Source organism: Plasmodium cynomolgi, chromosome 11 (assembly GCF_000321355.1).
Source record: "Plasmodium cynomolgi strain B DNA, chromosome 11, whole genome shotgun sequence".
NCBI classification, from domain to species: Eukaryota; Apicomplexa; class Aconoidasida; order Haemosporida; family Plasmodiidae; genus Plasmodium; species Plasmodium cynomolgi.
The window spans coordinates 964972-976726 of NC_020404.1; the positions used below are offsets into that span (position 1 = coordinate 964972).

General features: G+C 40.3%; 3 protein-coding genes across 3 annotated transcripts; 1 reads left to right on the top strand and 2 right to left on the bottom strand.

The window, feature by feature from the left end:
* On the bottom strand, positions 1-5271 carry PCYB_113090 (hypothetical protein; the record flags this gene model as incomplete). The annotated part of the gene is made up of 2 exons (XM_004223187.1): positions 1-3031; positions 3302-5271. 2 exons carry the CDS (start codon positions 5269-5271, stop codon positions 1-3), a joined length of 5001 nt encoding a protein of 1666 aa, XP_004223235.1.
* A 4225-nt stretch (positions 5272-9496) lies between these two features.
* PCYB_113100 (hypothetical protein) lies at positions 9497-10164 on the top strand (the record flags this gene model as incomplete). The annotated part of the gene is made up of 2 exons (XM_004223188.1): positions 9497-9811; positions 10036-10164. Coding segments are annotated over 2 exons (444 nt in total), but the record flags the coding sequence as incomplete, so codon positions are not given.
* Positions 10030-11138, bottom strand: PCYB_113110 (hypothetical protein; the record flags this gene model as incomplete). Its single annotated transcript, XM_004223189.1, has 1 exon — positions 10030-11138. One exon carries the CDS (start codon positions 11136-11138, stop codon positions 10419-10421), a length of 720 nt encoding a protein of 239 aa, XP_004223237.1. The 3' UTR covers positions 10030-10418.
* Positions 11139-11755: the final 617 nt, after the last annotated feature.

An 11755-nucleotide genomic window follows, 5' to 3' on the forward strand; every position in this document is an offset into this window, starting at 1 on the left:
CTAGCGAAGGACGCCCTCGTCATTTTCAACCGCGTACGGCGACTGGGGCTTCTTCTTCTTTTTCTCCTTCTTGATGCGGAAGATGCTGAGGAAGCTCTGGTTGATGCTCTGGTAGGACTGGTAAAATTTATTTTTTTTGTTAATTTTGTTTTTCTTGGGAAGAAAGTTCTTATTTTGTGACCTGTACAGCTTGAGAAATTTCTTTAGTACTTTTTTGCAAGTCCTGTGCGACAGCACCCTCTCGCATGCGACGTTGTAAGACTTGTCTCCATTGATATCCCTCACTGAGACATCCGCTCCTCTGGTCATCAGAACATCGGCAATATCGTACAGTCCATAAAAAATGGAATATATTAGAGAAGTTTCTCCATGTATATTGGTAAGGTTGTAATTAATATTTTTCCCTTCATTAAGAATATGATGTGCTAGGATTTCATTCCTTGTCCGGATGCATATCATTAAGGGGCATTCCCCATTGATGTTATCCTTACAGTTTACATCTATATTATGTGTTAGCAGAAGTTGGACAACTTTTTCTTGATTTTCTAAGCAAGCGATATGCAAAGCATTTTGATGGTATTTATTTGTTAAGTTTATATTTACATTATTTTCAAGTAAGAATTTTAATATCTCCAAATTTCCTTCTTCTGCTGCAGCATGGATTGGAGATAATACATTGTTTGAATCAAGCTGGTTAATAATTTCCTTCTTCAATGTGTGCAGATATTTCAATATGTTTAGTCTCTCCAACTTGGATGCCTGGATAAATGGTAGGGACCATAAATTATGTTCCTTCTGTAGAAGCTGTGGGTACTTCTTCAACAATAACTGTACAGTAGATAAATCATTTTTAAAAATTGCACACGATAAAACTTCAGTTAAAATATGTCTATCGCAAGGTTTCTCTCCTGCCCCGGCATCAATAAAATGATTCACCCAAGCCTTGTTTAAATTGTAGGCAAGCAAAATGGGTGTAAATTTGTTATGGTAGCACCAGTTTGGGTTGGCCTTATTTTCTAGTAGTAGCTGTATAATTTCACTTATGTTATTTTCGCAGGCGAGGTACAGGGGGGACTTGTAGTCCCTCACGAAGGGGCAGATGATATTCAAATTTTCTCCATTTTTCACTAGCGAATTCACGATCGAGAAATTTTTCTTCTTAATGGCGATGTTAAGAGGGATGTATCCATTTTCTATGTCTATGGGGAAGGTCACATAATAACGGTCGCATGTGTTTCCATAGGGACTCACACAAATGGTGTTGCAGTTGTCGTTATTTTTTTTGGTTCCTTCCCACGTGGTTGACTCTGCATCATTTGTGTTTTGCTTTTCGAGTGTGTTTCCCTTATAAATAGAGTTTGCCTTCTCGAGGGAACTTCCCTTATCGAAAGAGTTGCCCTTTTCGAGGGAACCTCCTTCTGGTGAACTTCCCCCTTTGTGGGCATTTTTCTCCATTTCCGTGGCGGATGGGGGAGATGCACCCTGACCCCCGTCGTTCACCCGGGCGTCGTTACTACTGTTGGCTCCCTCCGCAAGGGATCCTTCTCGGTCCATCGTAACAGAGTTTTTATAGCTGTACTGGATGATGTTATTTTTCTTCTTCCGTTTCCTCCTCTCTTCTAGCAACACCTCCACGAACTCTTTGGATTCATTTTCGCACGCAATGTACAAGGGAGACTTTCCTAAGTAATCCCAAATGTCAATTTTGGCCCCTCCTTTTAGTACCAAATAGAAGAGGTATCTATTCTTTTTGCTAATGGCCAAAGATATAGGTAACGTCCAAATGTCGATTCCTCTATTCTCATCAGTTTCGATGGTTAACGGAGTGTTCGATAGCAATTCACTTCCCTTATCTCTGAGTAAGTAAACCAAATTATTATTTTTATATTTCTCACTTTTGCTCAAATCGTACAATTCTTCCTGTATCTTTTTACTTAACTTTACACAAATTTTTATATTTTCATTTTTTAATGCTACACTGTAACCTTTGACGTATATATCGAGTCCTATACTTTCGAGGAAGCATTTACTTCCCCATGAGCCCAGGATATCCAAATTGGGTTGCACAAAGTGTGACTGAATATAGGGGTCGTCCACTGATATTAAATTTTTGTAGCCATTGGCAAAGGGGCAGTCATCACATTTACACTTAAAATTAATTTCTTCTGTGGTGTATATACAACTCTTTCCATTACATCGGCACTTGTTCAAATTTTTTTCTTCATCCTCCTCGTCATCTTCTTCGTCTTCCTCTTCCTCCTCATCAAACGTGTTTACATTATTGTGTAAAATATTCATACAAAAAATATTTTCTGCTGTTAACACTTTGGATTTTTTATTACTTCCAATTCGATTACTTTTTTTACTTTCATAGAAATTTTTCTTCTCGAGTTTTTTTTTTTTATGGTTTTTTTTTTCTGCCCCATGTGCTTCTTTTGTTGCATGTTTCTCCTCCGCATGGTTTATTACACTATTATTTTCGTACACGTGCTCTTCAGTCTCTTCCTCTTCTTCGTACTTTTTGTGACTTCTTTTGTCTCCCTTTCTATCACTTGGGTTATTCACCTGGGGGTCTTCCCCCCTCTTCCTTTCCCTCCCTTCATTATCGCTTCTCCTCTCATTATCGCTTCTCCTCTCGATGTCGCTTCTCCTCTCATTGTCGATCCTTTTCTCATTTCGCCTCTCCTCGCCTTCTCTTACTTTTCGAATTTTTATTTCTTCCTCTACATTTTCGGGGAACCCCTTCTCGTCGTTCTTCCTCTTGCTATTTTCATTCGTCTGTCTCCTCTTCTCGCAACAGTTGGTACCTCCCTCATTGTGACTATTCTGATGAGCTTCTCCCACGTGTCCTCTCTCCTCTGCGTTGTAACTCTCTTCATCTTCTTCCCTTTTCATACACTTGACGTCTGTTCCTTTGCATTCGTGCTTCATCGCGCAGGAGCTATTTTCCGGCTCGTTCGCGGGGCTGCACGTTGCGCTGCATTCGCCCGAGAGGAACTCGTCAAAGATGTCCTTCTTCTCGTGCGCGCGGCTATGGTGTGGACGGTCGTGGTGTGGGTGATAATGGTGTGGGTGATCATGGTGTGGGTGATCATGGTGTGGGTGATCATGGTGTGCATGGTCGTGGTGTACATGGTCGTGGTGTAGATGGTCGCGGTGTGGGTGATCATGGTGTGCATGATGATGATGCGCACTGTCCTGGTGTGCCCGTTCGTGCTGCGCCTGGTCGTGCCCTTCGTGCGGCTGTGGGGTGTTGCTTCCACTGTGGTTGGGGTCTATGGTCCAGTTCTTCCCCCCGCACTTGCCGTGGATGTGCCCACCGTAGCTGCTACCCATTCCGATGCCGCTCCCAATGCCGACCCCGCTGCTGACTGCGCTGCCTTGTGGCCTCGAACTTGGCGCAGGCACCTGCAGTTCGTCCTTTCGGCTCTGAGGGGAACTCTTCGCAAGGGTGCTATAGTCGGGGTACGGCAAGCCATTCTGCATCTTCGAAGAATAGCCAAAGTGCTTCATAGTATTATAGAAAAAATTGTTAAAAAGGCTGAAGTTGTTATTCGTTTCGGACTGACTGATGCTGCACTCTGTTTCACTATTCAGCAGAGACTTCAGTTTTTTCTTGCTGCCGGTGTTTCGGCTGCGATCCTGGTCACGGCTGCGGCTGTACACATTGTTGCTATAAGTGTTGGTGCACTCGTTGGGACATCCACCACTACATACACCACTACACCCCGCGTGGTTGTTGCCATGCGTGCAGGAGTAGTCTGCGAAGTTTGACTTCTCCATGCTACTACTGCCATCCGCACAGCTCTGTAAACTCATAAAATTGTAACTATTACTTTCGTTAATAATTCTGCGGTTACATTCCTCATGCGCAGAAGAAGAAACGATGGAATTATCAAAATTTTTCATCGTCTCTAACGTCTTACGTAAGTTCTTCAACTTATGATAAATTAAATGATTTTGATTGTTCGCTCGATTGATAATAAAATTGGCCATAATGAAAATGGGTTCTAACCAGGCATTGGAAAAGGAACAAATAAAGTTGGTAAAAACTGGCCACTTATTTTTCCTCAACATAACTGTCAAGGGAGCGCACGTTAAGTATTTATTCCGAACACATTTTATACTTAGCGTTTTTAAAGACGGCAATCTGGTCTGTGCCAAAACTTCTAAAGTTTTATCCGTCAAATGATGACAGAAGTCAAAGTAAATTTCTTGTAAATTATATATAAACAAATGCTTCGTATTTAAGGAATCAAAGTTGTAAATTTGGTTTAGTACATTTGCTACTGTTATATCTTTTATTAAAGTACACATGGTGAAATCTAGACAAAGCCTTCTCCTAACTGATCTGTGAATGTGCTTATATATTCTGGGGAAAACATATTCGTACAGCACTCTAGGGTTATAGCCTAGATAGCTGTTAAATATTAACCTATTATGCCATACTTTATATTTCCTTTTGTAAAAAAATTTACACGTTTGACTTAAATTAATAATGGTATGAACATCTAAAAATGGTTCAATGCATTTAATGTATCTCTTCCATCTTTCGTTTTTCTTTACGACATTGTTACTGATACTGCTTCCATTGTTGTAATGATTGTACATGTTAAGGTTATTCTCGTTTGTTAAAATTTCGCTGAGGTTCCCTTTCTTCAGCGAGCTGTCAATGTTAAGATATGCGTCTGAGTTTAGCTTGAACAGGTCGTTAATGCTTATACTGTTGGCTTTTTCGAGGTTATTTTCCCTTTTCATTTGCCCACCATTATGCATTAAGATATCTTTCTCTAGTGAATTACTTAAGGCGTTATTTTCCAAAACGTGCATGTCGTTTATGTCAACAATGTTGAGATTATTCTTTTCGTTCGCGCTGATAATGCTGACATTGGGGACACTCGAAAGGTTTTTTTCTATTCCCGACGTTGTGTTGCTAACCACCCCATGTTGGTTATTCGTACTATATACATCCACAACATTGGTGTTATTCCTTTCGATGATATTTACTGAGCTATTTTTTTTGCTTAATGGACCATTTTTCTCCGTTCCTACTGTCGTGCTGCTAATATCATTGGTAGAGGTTGTGTCTGCTTTCCTGCATTTTTCTCTTTCATTTTCTTCTTCATTGTTTTTATCATCATCATGTGATATGGACTTAATATTGTTGTTAAAAAATAAGCTCAGTTTATCTAGTATGTATTTGTTTACTACTTCTTCCTTTACTTCATTTCCTTGCGAGGCTGAGTCATTATCATGTTCAACACTCTTCATGATATATACTACGTGTTGTATGTGATTGCTGTTGGGGGATTACTCGTTTTCTCCTTTCTGCTCTTCGGCTTCTCGTTTCTTGCGCAACAAAATGCTTCTTCTGTTATTTTGTGCGCTCTTTGTCGTGCCTCTGTGGTTTGTGCTTCTGGGAATATTCTTTGGTTTCATATTCGGATGGGTGTTTATTTTGTGCGTTGGTTCTGCTGTGGTGAGGGGGCTGCGGGGAGAGCGTTGCGTCGTTGCGGCGTTACAGCGTTACGGTGAGAGTGTCGCGGTGCCCGTTTAAGGTAACTCCTATGTGACAGGTCTTCTTCGAAGGTGTTTCAAGACGAGCGGCAAGCTTCGCGCGCTTGGTATGGTTATACTCGTTCGGCTTGTCCACTTTGTTTGCCTGTTTTTCCCATGTGCGCAGTGCGCAAATTTCAGAAAAGGCAAAAACTGCAGAAACTGCAGAAATTCCCAAAGCTCTGAAGGCTGAGAATATCGCGAGGGGCTCGGTTTTTCAAACGATACAGCTGTTTCATTTACGAGTATGCATGGCTCTGGTGGATTCCCTGATTGGCACGTGCCTGGACCTCGAGAGCGGGTCGCAGCGGTGGGGGACTGTGCGCGTATGCGTGTGTTTAAGAGGAATACTTAAAATTGTGCATACGTGCACACGTACATTCGTACATTTGTACATATGCATATCAATATTCATACACTTTTGCATAAAGTACTTCCGCACATGTACAGGAAAAAACGCAAAAAGGAAAATTAATTCTTAAAAATCACCAAGCTTGCGAAAAAAAAAAAAAAAAAAAAAATACTGCCTCCTATGTATCTTCCTCTTTTATTGCTCACAAACATGTATGCAATTTTGTTCCAATTCGAATAATAAATTTTTTTCTTAAATTTGGGCTAAAAAACAACAGCGTGAATTTTGATAACTCTTTTTTTTTTTTTAAACATTTATTATGTAGAGGCCTCTTTCAATTTTTCGCATATATTTATTTTATTTTATTTTTTTTTAGCACCGAACGAAGCACATCAATTTTGATCGAGTTTGTAGAAGGGTCCATGATAATCATATTGTCATGTTGGCATATGGCATGTAGAAGAGGCACAGTTGACAACTTTTTCGTTAAGTGTTTTTTTTTTTTTTAAGCGTGTGGGAAGCATGCAAAAAGTTTGGAGCTGCTCTACATATGTGCATGTAAAAATGTGGCACATAAAATGTAGTCATGCAATCGCGCGCTTGAGATATTAACCTATGCGAGTGTGTTAAAGCACATATGTACAAACGCGTATATGAAAAGGGCCGCGCGTACAATAATCCAAGCAAAGTAAACGGTCCATGCGTATAAATAAACCACTCATCATGTATGCAATGCACGGTGCAGTTATACGTGTACTATGGGGATGTACTTCCCTGCATATGTTCTTGTGGGTTTAGCACAATGACGTGCGTCATTTGTGCAGCCTGTTGGAATGGGCTATATATACAATATTATATGTTATGTATTTTGTTGCCTACAATAAAATAGCGGTATATATGCAGTGGGCACGGGACGATAAATCCCCATAGCGCTGTCCGTACTCGCTCGCATGTCGGACGTGCGCGTGTCGCATTTCGTTTAGGAATTGCCCATCGGTACTGTGCCCCTGCGCGGGCGTGGAAACTCGCGCATGCACTGCGTATGAACGTACGTTAAGAAAACGCGCGTACGGTACCGTACAGCACAGCACAGTAATGTACGTACGTGCGCGCATGTAGGTATGGATTGAGTACATAATATGATGCATATATATGTATATATAATATATATATTGCATATATATTTACATTATGCGTGTTGGGAATTTATGCGTAAAGCGCGCGTACTCGAAATTCACGTTTTACAAATTCCCGCGCACGCAAAATTGTTTTAATTTAAATCCATGTACGGGTAATATTCCGCCCAAGTTATGTTAATTGTTCGTACGTGAACTGCATTCGCGCACGGGAAAAAAGAAAATGCAGCAAAACGGTCAAGCGGTCAAGCGGTTAAGCGGTTAAGCGTGCGAAACGTAAAACATCGCAAAGGAAAGGAAAAAAAAAAAGAGGCACCTAAAAAAAGCGTTCGGCAATATTTCCTTTCCCCAGGTAACACAGCAGTATTTTTTCCCCACTTTGCTGCATATATGTTTTTCCCACCTTAGCAGTAATTTTTTAAAGCATAATTTGGAACACATTAAAAAATAGAAAATTCCTTCATTCGTGAATGAACAAATTTGATGACTTCGCTTCGCATAAATGAAACGCATATTCACGTACCATGCCAATTTTGGATTTTACTTAATTTTAATTTTCCCATAATTGGAAAGCTTTTACGATTGGCCTGCACAAATGTGTACGCAAAGGCATACCACAGGCATTTATACATAAATATATCGCATATGCACATGACTATGAATATTTTAATTTACAACATGGGATAACGTACACATCGTTGACAGACACACGAACGAGTTTTTCGTGTCGTGGGGGAAAGTCTTCTCCCCTTTTTTAGCCATCGTGAATTCTGAATTTTAATTTTTTAAAAACTGCAAACGATGGATTTATACTCCGTTTGAGTGTAGCAAATTTTGGCGGAGGAACTGCCCGTGAAAAAATGACATCGGCGCCACGCAGTTGAAAAGAGGCTGAACGGAAAAAGTGCAAACTGAATCACTGGCAGTTACTAATTTGCTGTGAGCGAAATTCATGTCGCTTAATGACGAAAGGAAAAGTTCAGCAAACCGAACGCTTACATGCGAATAACCTATTTATTAAGATAAAAAAAAATGCAGCAACGTTTACAACCATTATGTACTAGCGCGGTGTATATATGTATTCCATGTGGTGTTTACGTGGCGCACTTATATAACCACTTTCTCATTATGCCTGTATATTTGCCCTCACAGTTTTATACACTGCCTTTGCCCATTGCCGTTATGAGGTCAACCCTGTTGTAATCATTTTTTTGTGCATGAACATGGCCGAACTGGAAGTCGTGTGCGCGATTAGGAAAAAAGGAAAGAAGGAAAAATCGAGCAAGGGGGTGTAACACCAAGGTGATTACATAATAGCTACGTTTTGTGTGCCCCCATCTTGTGGCCCCATTTTACGAGCGCAAAGAAGCACATACATTAATTTTTGCATCAGTAGGGAAACCCCAATTGCTGGTCATAAATTATTCTCTGTGTTGTAACTTTCATCGGTCTGCTTTTCCCCTAGAGACACAACGGAAGTTCCATCAGTTTGTCTTCCTCCCTCTGTACAAGACATGGTCAAATTAATAATATGTGGCAATGTCGTTAGGTTGTTCCCTCTTCTGTTAATTACGATGAGTTTGCTTCTTCACAAGATCGGCTTATATCGAATGATTTGGATTATTGAGTGTGTATATTTGCACTATATGACGTGGTGTAGGGTTCCTCTCCCAAAGGGGAAAAACTAAAAAGTGAGAGTAGTATACACCTCAACGCGAAGGGAGTATAAGTTTGTCGCAGTGTTTACCACAACTTCTCATTTAAGGGGGGGAAAAAAAAAAGAGAAAAGAGGAGAAGGCTGAATAGCATGCTTCTCCTTTTTAGCAAAGTAGGACCAAATTTAGCGCTTATTTTTTTTTATTTTTATCCCCCGCGGTAGAAGGGGAAATGCCAAAATGGTATCATGAGGAGTGCAAAGCGAGTCTTTTAAATGTCTTCTACGTGACTTTTTCCTATTCGCGAAAAGGAAAGCGGAACGCAAAACCGATGTTCTCCCTCCTTGCTCTTTTTTTTTTTTTTTTTTTTTACATTATATAAGCTCTCGTGGACGGGACAACAAGAAGGCAAACCGATTCGCTTAAATTATTTCTGTTGAACTGCGCATCGATAAGGAGAAATAAAAAGTTGCAGAAAAGGATTTGCGCATATTCTGCAAAACGAATGAGTGTGGTTCGTAATTGGGGTTTTCAAGCAGAGAACTCACAAAACAAAGGAGCATAAATATGCGCCCTCTAAAATAGCCTAGCAGACATATGGACTTAGGGAGGTGTGTATATCCACTTTTGTAGCCTTTTATTTGCTCCCGCGGGGAAAGAGAGCGTGTCCAATTATGCACAAGCCCCGTTTTTTCTGTGCATCCGAGTGATATAAATGCTGAGGGTGGGTCCCCCTACCGCTTCGACGCGTCTGCATATCACCGCTTCGCTGCTTCGCTGTTTCGCTGCCTTACCACATGGAACGAGAGGTGGACTGCCAAACCGACTCGGCTGACCTATCGGAAGAAATAACCATTTCGGAAAAGCTGAATAGCATCCTGGTGGCCTATGCGAAAAATATGATACTTCACAATCCAGCCGAGTCCTCTGAAGATGAGCATGCAATTAAGAAAAAAATATACGAATGGTCAAGGGAGTACTTTCAAAAGTTATATGATGAAAATGGGGGGGACGCAAACAATGCAGATGACGGTGGCTCGCAGACCGAGTCGAGTGCTACTCGTACTGGTGGTCATTCGGTGAAGGATCAAATTAAAAAGGAGATGGAACGGGTCAATTTCGATATTGGCAACTAGCACAAAGGGGTGAGATTCGTCCTATTGTGCGCAAAAAAAGGAGCGAAAAGGGGCACATACATAAGTACATGTATAAGTGCCTGCATAAGCGCCCGCATAAGGACATGCATATGCGACCGCATAAGTGCCTGCATAAGCGCCTACCTAAGCACATACACACACGGTCACTTTTTTTCCCTGCCCGTTTTTCCTCACGTCAGGGGGATGGCATCCTTTATGACTTGGTATTTAGTGCTGGAGAGGAAGTCCTTCAGCTCGGAGCGAGACAACCACGCAAAGTCATTTATATACTCATTGTTGGGCAGATCCAAGTTGACGCCATGGTTCAGGTAATGCGCTCTGTAGTAGAAGATTTTTCTCCCGATAATTTCGTTAAACGAAAGAGGAATTTTATATTTTCTTTTTTCAAACGTACAAGGGCAGTAGCCAATAAAAAATGGCATTTCACATTTTAAATGTTCCGTGCATAAGTGTTGTAAATTTTGTCTGATTGTTAATTTTTTTTTAAAATCCATCAATGGGAACATCCATTTACTTGTTTTTTTATATTTCACCACTAAGTATAAAAAATTATTTGGTTTCCTCATAATATTTCTATAGTTATATTCGTTTTCATGATCATCATCATGCTTTTTTTTTTTTTCCTCATTCTCATCTCCATCGTTTTTTTTTTTTTTTTCCCTTTTGCGTTTAAAATGTTTTGTATACCTTCTATGGCAAACAAATTTTCGAGATCGTCATTTTCTGCAGACATCGCTTCTTCACCTGGCACATCATCCACACCTTTATCTTTTTTTCCTTTTTGGTGTCCCATTTCATCCTCTAAATTGGTGCTCTCAAGCTGGTTTTCCTTTTTCCGATCGTGAAAGGAACTCAAATTATATTTCATGTGTAAAAATTCCTCGTTGATATTCAAATTGTTGTTCGTTTTTTGAAGCCATTTGTCTTTGAAATCTTCGAAATCTTTTTCAAACTCTTCCTGCTGAAATGTCAGGGGGAATCTGTCTATGCACAGGGCAATTTGCACTTTGTACTTTTGGTGTACGACTATTTTGTTTTCCTCCCCGGGTGATGCGCTGGCATGTTCATTATCGCTAACACGGTTGCCAATATAGCTGTCAATGGTGTTACCTGCCTCAGCAGGATCATTGCCTAAATGGTTACTCCCCCGTTTCAAGCCACCCTCGTAGTGTACATACTTTTTGTCACTGAGGAAGAACCCTCCACTGTGTTTGCCCAAATGGAAGTAACTCCGGTGTGCATTCTTTTTCATAATTCCTCTTTCCGCAATTTTTCGTATCATTTTGTCTTTCTAGCAAAGCATAACTCACTTTTCTCTTCCTCTTTCTCTTTCTTTTTTTTTTTTTTTTAGCTCAGTTTTAGTTCATAATTGTGTCTATGTCAATCGGAAAAATATATCACGCCGCTAAAGAATAAATTACATACTTTTTGTGTAATTTTCAAACATGTAGGAACGAACTGCTCGGTTTAATTGTTTCCTGTGATCACCCTGCACATGCGTACGCAATGCCCTTCGCGCGAGTTTATGCGCCGATAAAGGAGTCACAATCTGATTGTACACTTAAAAAGCAAAACACTCGCCTACTTGTTGGCCCCACGGAACACATTATCGCTCACGAATTGGGTGAATGTACATTCCTGTACGTGTAACGGGATGAACTGTTTCCCATGAGCCAAATGAACAGCTTCGCGTGTTTTTTTACATTTTCTGCCACATTGTTAAAGCGTTTTCTTAAAAATGGTATTCCTTCCGTTTGCACGCTATTTTAGCACTTTTGCACTTTTGTGACCATTTAGCTGTTTTAAGAAGTGCCCTTTTTTTCTTTTCTTTTCTTTTCTTTCTTTCTTTCTTTCTTTTCCTTTTTTTTTTTTTTTCGTGTAATACCTATGTAGAAGGTG